The sequence below is a fragment of the Hemitrygon akajei genome, chromosome 5 (assembly GCF_048418815.1).
Source record: "Hemitrygon akajei chromosome 5, sHemAka1.3, whole genome shotgun sequence".
Taxonomy (NCBI): Eukaryota; Metazoa; Chordata; class Chondrichthyes; order Myliobatiformes; family Dasyatidae; genus Hemitrygon; species Hemitrygon akajei.
The window spans coordinates 9,921,265-9,936,610 of record NC_133128.1 but is presented as its reverse complement, the minus strand read 5'-3'; the positions used below and the strand labels follow the sequence as shown (position 1 = coordinate 9,936,610).

The following is a 15,346-nucleotide window of genomic DNA, read 5'->3' as shown; positions in this document are numbered from 1 at the left end:
AATTAATTGACTGAAGTTAAATTCCCCTTAGCTTGCACAGAATAAAAGTGACGATGCATTAAGTGATTAAGTCTCTTTATCTTCCAGTGAGAAGTGCCCGAATTATACTGTTTACCAGAAGTGCAATAGGAAACGTAAGTAAAACTGCCCCATTGAGAGATTCAGGTTCAGAGTAGGGCTCATTCTTAAGGGTAATGATAGTGTGGATGGCGATCTTCTGCTACAAAAAGATATTGATGTGTTGGTGAACTGAGTTGAAGGATGGCAGATTAATCTAGACAAGTTTGAGGTGCATTGTTGGAGTATTATTAAAGAGGCTAAGGCAATGGTAATGTATAGGGAATACTGAAGAACTGAGAGTCCTTGGCATACAAGTTCATAGATCCTTGAAGATGGCAATATAGTTAGATAACATGAACACAAGAAATTTCTCAGATGCTGGAAATCCAGACCGACACGGACAAAATATCGGAGGAACACATCAAGTCAGGCAGCATCTATGGAGAGGAATAAAGAGTTAATGTTACAAGCCGAGTTCTGATGAAGGGTCTTGGCCCAAAATGGCAACTGTTTACTCCCCTCCATAGATGCTGCCTGATTTGCTGTGCTCTTCCAGTATTTTGTGTGCAGATACAGTAGATAAGGTGGTCAGGGAGGCATTTGGCATACGGATCTTGATTAGTTAGATTTGGGAAGTTAAGCTGCAACTTTATAAAAGCTTGGTCAGATTACAACTGGAGTATTGTGTTCAATTCTGATCACTTTGCTATGGGAGGATGTAACACAGAGGAGATGCTGGCATGGAACAGTTTAGTTACAAGGAAAGACCAGAGAAGTGGGACTGGCTCTCTCTGGAACGCAGGAAATTTAGACAGGTTAAGATTGAGGTATGGGAATTACATGAGGGTTTAACTGAGTGGCACAGGTTCATTGGGCCAGAAGGACCAGTTACTGTGCTGTATCTCTAAATAAATTAATTAATTTAATTTAATGATGAGAGCTATAGGTATTACAGACATCAGTATTAGAGGACATCTGTTTAGACTAAGGAGGAAAAGATTTAGAAGGGATATACAACATAGAACATAGAGCACTACTGGACAGTACAGACCACTCAGCCCGCAATGCTGTGCTGATCCATTTAACCTACTCTAAGGTCAATCTTATTCTTCCCTCCCACATAGCCCTCCATTTCACTATCATCCATGTGCCTGTCTAAGAGTTTTTAAATGTCCCCAATGTATCTACCTCTATCCCTTGTAAGGTGCTCCATGCACCCACCACTCTCTGCGTGTAAAAAAAAACTATCTCTGACATCGCCCCTATACCTTCCTCCACTCACTTTAAAAGTATGCCCCCAGGTAGTACATAACTTTATATATGACTTTACTGCCCTGGGAAAAGTCTCTGATTATGCACCTGATTTATGCTTCGGATCATCTGGTATGTATGAAAGGGACCTTATTCACCCTGAGCATGTTGAGAATCCTGAATGCAATACCTGAGAGAGTGGTTGAAGTTCTGTCGCTGTATCTTAAAGAAGTCTTGAATCCCTTAGGATTGGAATGCTGCAAGCAAGGTGCTGGGAGATGGGATTAATACAGCCCTGTTGGTTGGCACGGACAAGTGGGGCTGAATAGCCTGTTGCCATGCTATATATTTCCATGATTCTATCACTCTGAGCAGTTTTGGGGCCCTTATCAATGAAGGGATGTGCGGTGTTGGAGAGGGTCCAGAGAAGGGTTCAGGAAAATTATTCCTGAAAAGGGTTCAGGAATAAAAGGGTTAATGTATGAGGATCATAGATGGGTGTTTACTCACGGGAGTTAAGAAAAATGTGGGAGGGGGAATCTCATTGAAATCTATCAAATATTGAAAGGCCTATATAGAGTGGATGTGAAGAGGATGTTTCCTTTAGCGGGGAATTCTAGGACCAGAGGGCACAGCCTCAGAGCAGAGGAGAATTTTTTTTAGCCAGAGGATGGCTCAGAAGGCCAAGTCATTGGGTATATTTAAATTGGAGGTTGACAGGTTCTTGATTAGTGAGGGAGTCAGAGGTTACATAGTTGAGAACAGTAATGAATCAGCCATGATGGAATGGCAGAGCAGACTTGATTGGCCATGTGGAAGAGGTAAAGGGCTAAAGAAGAAGAAGGAATCTGATAGGTTTCAGCCTCTAGCTTTAGCCCTCTACCTCTTCCATCAATCACCTTCCACCTTCTCCCCTCCCCACCCTCTCACTTTCCCCTTCACCTGGTCTCACCTATCACCTGCCAGTTTGTACTTCTCCCCTTCCCACCCTCTCACCTTCCCCCTCACCTGGTCTCACCTATCACCTGCCAGTTTGTACTTCTCCCCTTCCCACCCTCTCACCTTCCCCCTCACCTGGTCTCACCTATCACCTGCCAGTTTGTACTTCTTTCCTTGCCACAGCTTTCCTACTCTGGCTTCATTCCCCTTCCTTTCTAGTCCTGATGAAGGGTATCAGCCCAAAACAGTGATTGTTTATCCCACAGCGTATTCTACTAACTTCCTGAGTTCCTCCAGCATTTTGTGAATGTTGTCTTTGACTTTCCAGCAACTTCAGAATGCCAGGCAGAGAATACAAGAATGCAGGCAGAAAATTGTACTTCCAATTGGTATCATGTTCAGCACAGTCTTGATGGGCTGAAGAGCCTGGTTCTGTGCTGTTCTGTGACTCGGCCTCCACTGCTCCTCAGGATATAACGTTCTGAAGGGTCACACCCCTATCAAGAGGCATTCTCTATAATGTATACCACTTTGGAAGATGTTGAAGGGGATAACCTCCCAGGGGAAGCGCAGTGACTGGGTCTCTGACTCAGAAAGGAAGTGAGGGGAGGAGACAAGTGCAGAAGTGATAGGGGATTTCACAGTTAGGAGAGCTGATTCTGTGATGTGAAAGAGAAGGTATGTTGCCTTCCAGGTGCCAGGCTCAGGAATGTTTCAGATCAGATCCACAGCACTGTAAAGGGGGTGTGTGAGCAGCCAGAAGTCATGGTACATATTGTTATTGATAGTAGAAAATAATTCCTCAGGATTTACCTTGTTAAATTTCTTCAGAATCTTATTTTGCTGGGAACATCTCTTGTGCTTTTCAGCTGAAGCCATAGGAAGAGTTATAAGAACATTGCCAGGGCTTGAGGGCATACATTATAGAGAGAGGTTGGACAGGCTGGCATTGGTTTCCTTGGAGAACAGGATACTGAGGGAAGACCTAATAGGTGCATAAAATCATGAGGGGCACAGATAGGATGACTGTGCACAGTCTTTTTCTCAGGGAAAGAGAATCAAAACCCAGAAAACATAAGTTTAAGGTGAAAAGATAAAGATTTAAAAGGGGCTTGAGGGACAACTTCTTCAAATAGATGATTATAGGGAGATGGAACGAGCTGCCAGAGGAAATAGTTGAGCTAGGTACTTACAATACCAATAATTAAAAGTCACTTGTTCAAAGTCCAAAGTTAAAATTCAATTTCTTATCAAAGTACATATCTGTCACCATTTACAACCTTGAGATTTATTTTCTTGTGGGCATACACAACTAATCTATAGAATAGTAACTATAACAGGATCAATGAACAACCACCAGACTAGGGCTTTCAACCAGAGTGCAGAAGACAACAAACTGTGCAAATGTAAAAAAAATGAAATAATAATATAAATAAATAAACAATAAATATTGAGAACATGAGATGAAGAGTCCTTGAAAGTGAGTCCATAGTTTAGGGGAACATTTCAATGATGGGGCAAGTGAAGTTGAGTGAGGTTATCCCCTGATGATTGAATGGTAATGATTGTTCCTGAACATGGTGGTGAGGGTCCTGAGGCTCCTGTACCTTCTTCCTGATAGCAGCGGTGAGAAGAGAGCATATCCTGGGTAGTGGGGGGTCCCTGAATATGGATGCTGCTTTCCTGTGACAATACTTCATATAAATGTTCTCAGTGGCTGGGAGGGCTTTACCCGTGATGAATTGGGTTGTACCCACTACTTCTTATATAGGAAATGTTTGGAGGAAAGGGACCAAACACAGGCTAATGGGACTAGGTTAGAAGGGTAGCTCGGTTAACAATTCTTCAACCAGATGGTTGTGAATCTGATATATTTGTTGCCATGGAGGTTTGTCACTGAGTGTATTTAAGTTAAAGATTAATTGTTTTTTGATTGATAAGGGGGATTAAGGGTTATAGAGAGAAAACAGGAGAATGGAGTTTAAAAAATCAGTCATGATTGTATAGTGCAGCCCTCACAATGGACTGAATGGCCAAATTCTGCACCTATGCTGTACGTTATGTTTGACGATCTTTGGGCTGGGCTGAAGTTCATGCTTCTATGCTGTAATACACAATGATTCCAGTTGCAGAGAGTGCTGATGCCCTGATTCTGTAATTTTTCCCCTTCAGCTTGTGGGAGGGTGCTGGTGCGACAGGCTAATGCTGGGAGGATCGTCGGTGGTAACGACGCGACAGAAGGCTCTTGGCCATGGATTGTGTCCCTCCAGTTTAACGGTAGACACTTGTGTGGAGCCACTCTGATCAGCAGGCAGTGGGTTGTTTCTGCAGCCCACTGCATGTATGGGTAAGGCATCCCTTCCTGGATTGATCACAGTTGATGTAATCAATCGGCCAACTCTGTGAGCAAGTCCTTGAAAGGGTTGATGCACGTTATCAGTGAGAAAGGATCGCAGAGAAACCCAGACCTCATACAGAAACTCAAACACTAGCGCACAAAGCAAGAACAAGAATGAAAGAGTGAATCGTTTATTATTGTCACGTGTACTGAGGTACAGTGAAAAACTCTTTGGTGTACTATCCATACAGATCATATCATAATTTTCTCTCTACATCCCCCCTCTTGTTGAAGCACTTGAATAAGACCCAAGTGCAGAGAGACAGAGAGACACTGAAGCGGGTTGACATTTTGTTGACTTTAATGAGACCTGTTGAAGAATTGAAAGGAAAAGAAAAACAATAAACACTAGGCCATTAACTACAGCCCTCAAACTGAAAGTTAACACCAGCACTCTGGCTGGAAGCAATAACTAAATACGAAATGAATAACGTTCCTTTACATCAACAGTCAAAATGGTTGACTTCTTTTCCGGACAAGAATGAGGGTAAGCAGGAAGCATAAACATCGCTGTGCTTTTGGTCAAGTCTCAAAAATAATGGAGTTAAATACCAGCACAATGAAACCGTAATTAGCTAGAACCTACATACTCACGAGCGCGATTGTCAAACTTGTCACACAGCTTGTCTGCTCGGCCACCTGGACCCTGAAGCAGTGTCCATAGTTGTGACATCTTCCATTGGGCAGGAGATGTAAAATCAAGAAAACACATACAGCCAGGTTAAAGGGAAGCTTCCACCCCACTGTTATAAAAATATATAATGGTCTCCTAGTATGATGAGATAGGGTTTCAGTCTCACAATCCACCTCGTTATGATCTTGTATCTTATTGTCAAGCTAAACTGAATTTTCTCTGTAACTGTTACACTTTATTCTGCATTCTGTTACTGTTTTACCTTGTACCTCCTCAACACACTGTGTAATGAATTGACCTGTCCAGACAATATGTGAGACAAGACTTTCACAGACAAAAATAAACCAATTTACCGACTTACCATCAGTACACTGAGCTAGTACAAAGAAAAGCAAAGTCAGAGTGCAGACTAAATAATCCACTGGTCTATGCAATAGATAGAGCCCCTGTCTCAGAGCCCCAGTCACCCTGGTACAATCCTCACCATATTCCAATGGAAGAAGTATAGAAACTGTGGATAATAGTGCTGAAGATGAAGTAGATGGTTTGAAGTGAGCCAATGTGTAGTCAGGAAAGGATGTTGACAGAGCAGTCAATAGGATGAGTTGCAATGTAAAAGGTAGACTAAATCAAAACGGGTGAATACAGGGCTGAAGGTGTTATATTTGAATGTGCACGGTATGCAGAGTAAGGTAGGTGAACTTGTAGCACAGTTACAGATTGGCATGTATGATGTTGTAGGCGTCACTGAATCATGGCTAGAAGAAGATTATAGCTGGGAGCTTAATGTCCAAGGATACACAATGTATTAAAAGGACAGACAGATAGGCAGAGGAGGCGGTGTTGCTCTGTTGCTAAAAAATGAAATCAAATCATTAGAAAGAGGTGACATAGGGATGGAAGGTGATTATTCATTGTGGATAGAGCTAAGGAACTGCAAGGGTAAAGAGACCCTGATGGGAGTTGTATACAGACCCCTAAACAGTAGTACCAATGTGGCCTACAAATTACAACAGGGAATAGAAAATGCCTGCCAAAAGGGCAATGTTACAATAGTCATGTGGGACTTAAGTATGCAGGTAGATTAAGAAAATCAGGTTGATGGCGGTTTCCAAGAGGGGTAATTTCTAGTGTGCCTATGAGATAGATTCCTAGAGCACCTCATGGTTGAGATTACTAGGGGATCTGATATTCTGGATCGGGTGTTGTGCAATGAATGGGAATTGATCAGAGAGTTTAAAGTAAAAGATCTCTTTGGGGCAAGTGATCATAATATGATTGAATTCTCCCAGAAGTTTGAGAAGGAGAAGCTAAAGTCAGATGTATCAGTATTACAGTGGAGTAAAGGGAATTACAGAGGCATAAGAGAGGAGTTGGCCAGAATTGATTGGAAAAGAACATTGGAAGGGATGACAACAAAGTAGCAATGTCTGGAATTTCTGGAAGCAATTCTGAAGGCACAGGATATATACATCCCAAAGAGGAAGAAGTATTCTAATTTGAAAGATGACACAACCACGGCTAACAAGAGAAGTCAAAGCCAAGATAAAAGCCAAAGAGCATATAATAGACCAAAAACTAGTGAGAAACTAGAGTACTGGGAAGCTAAAAACCAACAGAAGGCCGGTAAAAAGACACTGAGCATGGGTCCGTGATGCAGAAGGGAAAGAGAGAGAAGAAGAGAACAGTAGTGATAGGGGATTCAACAGTGAGGGGAACAGACAGGAGACTCTGTGGACATAGATGGGACACCTGGATGGTATGTTGCCTCCCAGGTGCCAGGGTCAGGAATGTCTCAGATCATGTCCATAACATTTTGGAGAGGGAGGGAGAGCAGCCAGATGTCTTGGTACATATTGGTGCAAAGGAAGGAAAAGCAAAGAGGTCCTGAAAGGAGATTTTAGAGAGCTGGGTAGAAAGCTGAGAAGCAGAACCTCCAGGGTAGTAATTTCTGGATTGCTGCCTGTGCCACACGCCAATGATGGTACAAACAGATGATTTGGCAGATAAGTGTGTGGCTGAGAGAAGCTGGTGCAGGGGGCAGGGCTTCAGATTCTTGGATCATTGGAATCTCTTCTGGGGGAGGTATGACCTGTTCAAAAGTGACTGGTTGCGCCTGAACCTGAGCAGGACCAATATTCTCATGGGCAGATTTGTTAGAGCTGTTGGGGAGGGTTTAAATTAATTTGGCAGGGGCGGGGGGAACCGGAGTGATGGGACTCAGGACAGGACAGATGGTAAAAAAGTAAAAAGAGCATGCAGTCGGACTGTCAGGAAGGTCAGGCAGGTGATGGGACATAGTCGTAACCAGCAGGGTTAATATCAGTACATTAGGGATGACAAAATAGAAAAGAGTAGCGCATATAGCACTCAAGGTGTTGTATCTCAATGCGCAGGGTATAAGAAATAAGGTGGATGATCTTGTTGCACTATTACAGATTGACAGGTATGATGATGTGGCCATCACGGAATTGTGACTGAAGGATGGTTGTAGTTGGAAGCAGAATGTCCAAGGTTACACGTTGTATCAGAGAGATAGGCAAGTAGGAAGAGGGGGACACATGGCTCTACTGAAAAAGAATGGCATCAAAACAGTAGAAAGATGTGACATAGGATCAGAAGATGTTGAATCCTTGTGGATTGAGTTAAGAAACTGTAAAAGTACCCTAATGGCAGTTATATCCAGGCCTCCCAACAGTGGCTGGGATTTGCGCCTTTGAAAGTTTCCAGGGTGCAGACCTGGGCAGGGTGGTATGGAAGACCAGCAGTTGCCCATGCTGCAGATCTCCCCTCTCCATGCCACCAATGTTGTCCAAGGGAAGGGCAAGGGCCGATATAGCTTGTTGTTGCAGAACAATGTGTGGTAAAGTGTCGTGCTCAAGGACACAACACATTGCCTTAGCTGAGGCTCGAACTAGTGACCTTTGGATGACTAAACCAACGCCTTAACCACTTGGCCACACGTAAACACAATGTTATGATAGTAATGGGAGATGTTAACATGCAAATTGATTGGGAAAATCAGCCTGGTAATGGATCTTAAGAGAGTGAGCTTGTTGAATGCCTAAGAGATGGCTTTTTAGAGCAGTTTGTCATTGAGCCTAATAGGGGATCAGCTATGTTGGATTGGGTGTTATGTAATGAACCAGAGGTGATTAAGGAGCTTAAGGTATAAGAACCTGTAGGAACCAGTGATCACAATATGATTGAGTTCAACTTGAAATTTGATAGGGAGAAAGTAAATTCTGACTTAGCAGTATTTCTGTGGAGCAAGGGAAATTACAGTGGTATGAGAGAGGAGTTGGTCAAAGTGAATTGGAAGGAGCTGCTAGCAGGGATGTCAGTAGAGTAGCAATGGCTTTAGTTTCTGGGAAAACTGAGGAAGGTGCAGGATAGATGTATTCCAAAAGAGAAGAAATACTCAAATGGCAAAGTAGTAGAATTGTGGCTGACAAGGGGAGACAAAGCTAATATAAAAACAAAAGAGAGAACAAGGCAAAAAATAGTGGGAAGATAGAAGATTGGGAAGTTTTTAAAAACCTACAGAGAGCAACTAAAAGAATCCTTAGAAGGGAAAAGATGAAATATGAAAGCAAGCTAGCAAATAATATCAAAGTGGATAGTAAAAGTATTTCAAGTATGTAAAATATAAAAGACAGATGAGAGTGGATACAGGACCGCTAGAAAATGAGGCAGGAGAAATAATAACAGGGGACAAGGAGATGGCCGATGAACTAAATGAGTATTTTGCATCAATCTTCACTGTGGAAGACATTAGCAGTGTGCCTGATGATGTAGTGTGTGAAGGAAGAGAAGTGGGTGCAGTTACTGTTACAAGGGAGAAGGTGCTCAAAAAGCTGAAAAACCTAAAGGTACATAAGTCAGTCAGACTAGATGAGCTGCACCCTAGGGTTCTGAAAGAGGTAGTGTTATAGATTGTGGCAGCATTAGAAATGATCATTCCAAAATCATTGGACTCTGGCATGGTTGACTCCCTGCCCCAGCATTCCTAGTGGCCAGCACTATGCATTGTTTTTGCTTTTAAATGCTTTCAAGGGATTATGGTGGGATGTTTAAATTCTTTTATTGTTGTATTTTGGCTTGGGTTAAACAGTTATTCACACCGTGACTGTAACCAAGGTGTGTACTAATCACCACCCCGTCGGTATGTGACTCTCCCCAGGTCATAGCTCCAGTCTGTTGTCACAATTAAACTAGCCGTTGAGCTAAATGAGCTTCTCTCTCATCTGTCATCATGGACCACAGTACTCTTCAGAAATTGTCTTCCTGATGTCAGTGGTGACACAACCAGGACTTCTGATATGCACCACTTCCTCCCATGGCCACAAGATCAACAGACATTGCAGCCAGGCGCCATATTGACTGGAATAGATAACTGACTCGAAGTTTCTTACTGTTTTTCAGGAGGAACCTCATACCCTCGCAGTGGAAGGCAGTGTTGGGTCTCCACAACCAAGTGAATCTCACCTACCCCCAGACCCGGGTCATACTGATCGATCGTATCCTGATAAACCCTCATTACAATAAAAGAACTAAGGACAGTGACATTGTCTTGTTGCACTTGGAATCCCCCGTAAGCTACACAGGTAAACTCCTGCATTCAGACCTCTGTAAGAGCTACAGACAGGGACTGAGGGAGCTATTTGGATGGGCAACACGATAACATAGTGGTTAGCATAACGCGATTACAGCACTAATGGTCCAGGTTCAGCTCCTCTGTTGTCTGTAAGGAGTTTGTATGTTCTCCCCGTGACCGAGTGGGGTTTTCCTCTGGGTGCTCCAGTTTCCTCCCACATTCCAAAGACATATGGTTTGGGCTTATTTAGTTGTAGACCTGAAGCATGGCAACACTTGCGGTCTGGCCCCAGCATATATCCGACTGAGTTGGTGGTCAATGCAAATAAAACCGTAAGACCACGAGACATAGGAGCAGAATTAAGCCCATTGAGTCTGCTCCACCACTTCATCATGGCTGACCCATTTCCTTCTCAACCCCATTACCCTGCCTTCTCCTCATAACCTTTCATGCCCTGACTATTCAAGAAGCTATTAACCTCTACCTTAACCTGATCTCTACAGCTGCTTGTGGTAACAAATTCCATAGAGCAGTACCCCCGGCTAAAGAAATTCCTCGTCACCTCTGTTCTAAACAGACATCCCTCTATTCTGAGGCTGTGCCTTCTAGTCCTAGACTCTCATAAAAAAGGAAACATTGTCTTCACATCCACTCTATCTAGGCCTTTCAACATTCGATAGGTTTCAATGAGATTCCCCCTTATTCTTCTAAATTTCAGTGATTACAGGCCAAAAGCCTTCAGTCACAGCTCATACAATAACCCTTTCATTCTTAGAAAATGATACCTGTCACTGTATGTTTTGATGTACATAAAGTTAATCTTTACAAAAATATTTTAAAAAAACTCTTGGAAACAGTGGAGAAAGTAAAAGAGTTAATATTTTATCTGGAGTTAAAGTGGAAGATGTCCAAGACTTGAGGCCAACTTTGATAGCAGGTGAGGAACCTAACTCCTTACTAGTACTCCAGTAGGTATTGCAAGCCTGTAAATCTTCAGTCACAACAGCAGAGGCTGTGATTGCTAACAAGACTTTTTTTTTCCAGAGTACATCCAACCCGCTTGCCTCCCAGACAGGAAGCAACATTTCTCCCCGGGACTGATATGCTCCATCGCTGGCTGGGGTGCAATGATACAAGATGGTAAGTGCATAGACTGAGTAAGCCAAGGCAAGAGAGGGCTGTGCCATAGAGATCAGGCAGAGATCTCTGATGAAGTGTAACAATCAGTCTGCTGGCGGAACTCATCAGACCCTGTGGGAGGAAAGGAATTGTCAAGTTCAAGTTTAATTGTCACTCAGCCATACTAATGAATACGGCCAAATGAAACAGCGTTCCTCTGGGGCCAAGGTGAAAAACACAGTACCAACAGTCACACATGACTCACAGCACCTAGAGTGCAGAAAAAAATACAGTTACAAAAATATTAGAAGATATAATAATGTAGCCCAAGTCTGCGAGTGGCATAGCCTGTGGATTGATGGTGCAAGGATATTGTCCTGGAGCCAGGTTTCTGCAAGAGCAAGCACGCAGCAGTTCCTCATCTCATGCAAGGTCAGCCGCAGATGAATACCACCCAGCTTGTCTCCCACGAGCAAACATTGCCAACGTTTCAGTAAAGACCTTGCAACAGAAAAGATTGGTACTAGAGTAAGATCAAGCACTATATCAGGAAGTTATTAAAGTGGTTAGATAATTTTATTTATCCTGTGAAGTATCTTGGTCATTGTATCATATATTTATTACAAGACAGTATCTCTTTGTAATGCCCCATTTAAGATTTTTGCAGCTCTGCTGTAGATATTTCATCTTAACAGTTTTCTGAAAAAGCAGTGTGTCCTGCTGGTAGAATGTTTTGGTTTCAGTTGAAAATAAGAAGCCATGTTGTTCAACTTAGGAATGTTGTGCCAGCCAATCAGTGTGGTGGGATGGGAGAAGTTTCTAGAGAGAGCTGGGTGGAGAGAGATTTGGGATGGACAGTAGTCTGGTTTGCCATTTTTGGTGGCGCTGCAGAGCAGTACACAAGGGAAGATTGGGCAAAATGCTTTTGGAAGGAGTGCTTTGAGTAGATGAATGACTCAAAGGAGGAAAGGCCAGTACTCCTGAGTGAGAGCAAGGTTGTTTGAGATGGACTTTGACGGAAGTTTGATTTGTGGTGGGTACTTTCACACTGACTGGGGCTCCAGTGCATGAGTAAGGGATACACCCCCAAATTCTCCAGTTTGAGATCCAACGTTATGTGCACATTGGACTGATTTAACTGTAATGGGCCCTTTCCTTTTCTTTATCCCATTAACTGTTTGATAAATCTGAAACTGGTAAATATACTTTCTTTATAACTTTATGCAAGGTACGATCTATTGCTTACTGCCGGCCAGTAATTGTGTATGGGCAGTATTAACAGCACTCCCTCAAATCAAGATTCCCTTAATCAGAACATCATGGCGTTCCTGTTTGGTTGAACCCCAGATCATACTGACCTCAGAAGCATATTGTTTATGTAACACCGCTGAGTCACGCTGCTACAGCTCCGGTCATTCCATATTTCAGAGTTCAATTTTGATGCAATCTGTAATGAGCCTCTTTGTCCTCCCCATGGAAGTCATGGGCTTTCTCCAGGTACTCCGGTTTCCTCTCTCGGTCCAAGGAAGTACGGAGCAGGTTAATTCATCGCTGTAAATTGTCCCATAATTAGGAGAGGTTTAATCAGGTTTGTCAGAGGTTGCTAGAGCTAGTGGTTCGAAGAGCTGAAAGGGTCTACTCCATGCTACATCTCTAAATAAATAAACAAAATCAAGTACATTGTTCACTGATGACACCACAGTGGATGGCCTCATTAAAGATGATGCTGAGACAGCATACAGACAGGAGGTGGAATGGCTGCTGGAAAGGTGTGAGCACAACTTGAGTTGCAACATGGACAAGACCAAAGAGATGACTGTGGACTTCAGGAAGGGGCAGGCTGACCACTCCTCCCAGCACATACGTGGCTTCTCTGTGGAGAGAGTTAGGAGCACCAAGTTTACGGGAGTGTGCATCATGGGCAATCCCACCGAATCTCTCAACACTACCTCCCATTCTAACTAATTTTTACAGGAGCACCATTAAGTATCCTGACCAGCTGTATCACTGTCTGGTATGCAAGACATCTGACCGCAGGTCCTTACAAAGGATTACAAGGACAGCTGGTAGGATCATCGGAGTCTCTCTTCCACCCATCAAAGATACTTACAGTATCAGGACCACTGTATATGCAGGGCCTTTAGCATTGTCAATGATCCCTCCCGTCCGCCCAACAATCTCTTTGACCCCTATCATCGCATAGGCTGTACTGTAGCATTAGAACAGGAATTGATAGGATGGGAAACAACTTCTTCCCCCATTCTGTGAGACTATGATCTCCCTGCCACCACCAGGATTCATCATGTGTGAGGCACCAGTAGCATTGAACTTTTTATGTGTATCATGTATGCATCTTATTATTTTTTAATTTATTCATGGTAATGTAACTTTATATGTTATGTGAGTTATATGTACGGTGTTGTGCACCTTGGTCCCAGAGGATTATTGTTTTGTTTGGTGGTATATCTGTGCATGGTTGAATGGCAATAAACTGGACTTGAACTTGAACTTCACCCCATTGAATTTCAATTGCTCTCACTCACAATGTTGTTGACAGACAATATGCAACAAAAATTAAGCCAACATTGAGAGACCTCTTGTGAAGAGGATGATGAGAAAATAGAATTTGCAGACTATACCAAAATAACATTCAAGCCAGACCCCAGAAAAAAAAAATGATCAGTTACTTGTGTTAGCAGAAGACTTTTGGTGTATACACTCATTGGCCATTTTATTAGGTTAACCTGTACCACTGCTCATGAATGCAAATATCTAGCTCACCAATCATGTAGAAGCATGCAGTCAGGGTCAAGAGGTTAAGACCATACATGTGGTCTAAGTGAAATGATTGCTGGCGCCAGACAGGGTGTTTTGAATATCAAAAACTGCAGATTTCCTGGGCTTTTCACACACAAAAGTCTCTAGACTTTACAGAGAATTGCGTGAGAAACAGAACAACCAGTGAGCAGCGGTTGTTGTGGCGACCCACTTTCTGCGCGGGCGAACCGGCTCACAAACAGCCGGCGCTCGGGGGGAGACTTTGGTGATGCACATCTGACGTCATTTCCGCCCGGAGAGGGCGGGCGCTAGGGATTAAATGCCAGCGCCGCGAAGTTTGAATAAACTAGTTTCGAAACGGTTTACCGACTGTGTCGTTGTTTCACATTGTCTTGTTAATGAAAGAAGTCAGAGCAGACTGGTTCAAGTTGACAGGAAGAAATAACCACACATTGCAACAGTGCTGTGCAGAAGAATCTCTCTGAATGCACAATACATTGAACCTTGAAATAGATGGGCTACAACAGCAGAAGACCATGAGCATACACTCAATGGCTACTTTATTAGGTAACTAAGTGTAAATACCATACAGGAGAGCGTGGTTAAACAGATAAATGGCTAGAAACACTTAAAGACCAATATGGCCTATTCTTGATCATTTCATGATTCTGCACATGCTTGAATTTCTTTCCTTTCTTAACCATATGTATTTAATTGCTCTTTCCATCAGGTCCATCTGCACTTATCCTTCAGGAGGCGGAGATTCCTCTCGTAGCCAATGAAAAGTGCCAGGAAAATTTGCCGCAGTATAACATTACACCAAACATGATGTGTGCTGGTTATTCTAATGGAGGTATAGACACGTGCCAGGTAAATGTGCTCAACATCAGCCACTGGTGAGAAAGTAGACCAAGAGGACAGGAGCAGGTGTAGGCAAGCAGTAAGTAAGAAACTGAGGGAATATGGACCATGTGCAAGCAGATGGGATTAATTAGATTGGCCGATCAACTCTTTTTCTGTACTCATTCCTTGAGAGACATTCTCTGAGGTTCTGAAGAAAGGGGGGAAATCACGTTGAAACCTATCAAATATTGAAAAGGCCTAGATAGAGTAGATGTAGAGAGTATGCTTCCAGTAGTGGGCGAGTCTAGGACCAGAGAGCACAGTTTCAGAATGCAAAGATGTCCCTTTAGAACAGAGACGAGAAGAAATTCCTTTAGGTAACAGGTGGCGAATCTGTGGAATTTATTACCACAGACAGTTGTGGAGGCAACATCATTGGGCATATTTAAAGCGGAGACTGATTGGATCTTGATTCATTAGGGTGTCAAACATTACAGGAAGAAGGCAAGCGAATGAGAAAGAGAAAGAGAAGGAAATAAATCAGTCATGATCAAATGACAGAACAGACACAATTGGTCAAATGGCCTTATTCTGCTCCTTTGTTGTATGGCCTTAACACTGGAAAATTACCACCCCAGATAATCTCTGCAAAGTGTGTCCATAATCATGTTCTACTATGTTGCACACGATACTATGTACACAATAGTCTACTATGTGGAGATTTTAA

General features: G+C 42.9%; 1 protein-coding gene across 1 annotated transcript in view; it reads left to right on the top strand.

Annotated features, from left to right (window-relative positions):
* Positions 1 to 15,346, top strand: part of tmprss15 (transmembrane serine protease 15) — a 102,127-nt gene that overhangs the window by 84,395 nt on the left and 2,386 nt on the right. Inside the window, exons 19-23 of the mRNA XM_073044819.1 lie at positions 88 to 134; positions 4,423 to 4,597; positions 9,708 to 9,889; positions 10,924 to 11,019; positions 14,507 to 14,646. Of these exons, the coding sequence (XP_072900920.1) occupies positions 88 to 134; positions 4,423 to 4,597; positions 9,708 to 9,889; positions 10,924 to 11,019; positions 14,507 to 14,646 (640 nt within the window). The remainder of the gene's footprint in view (positions 1 to 87; positions 135 to 4,422; positions 4,598 to 9,707; positions 9,890 to 10,923; positions 11,020 to 14,506; positions 14,647 to 15,346) is intronic.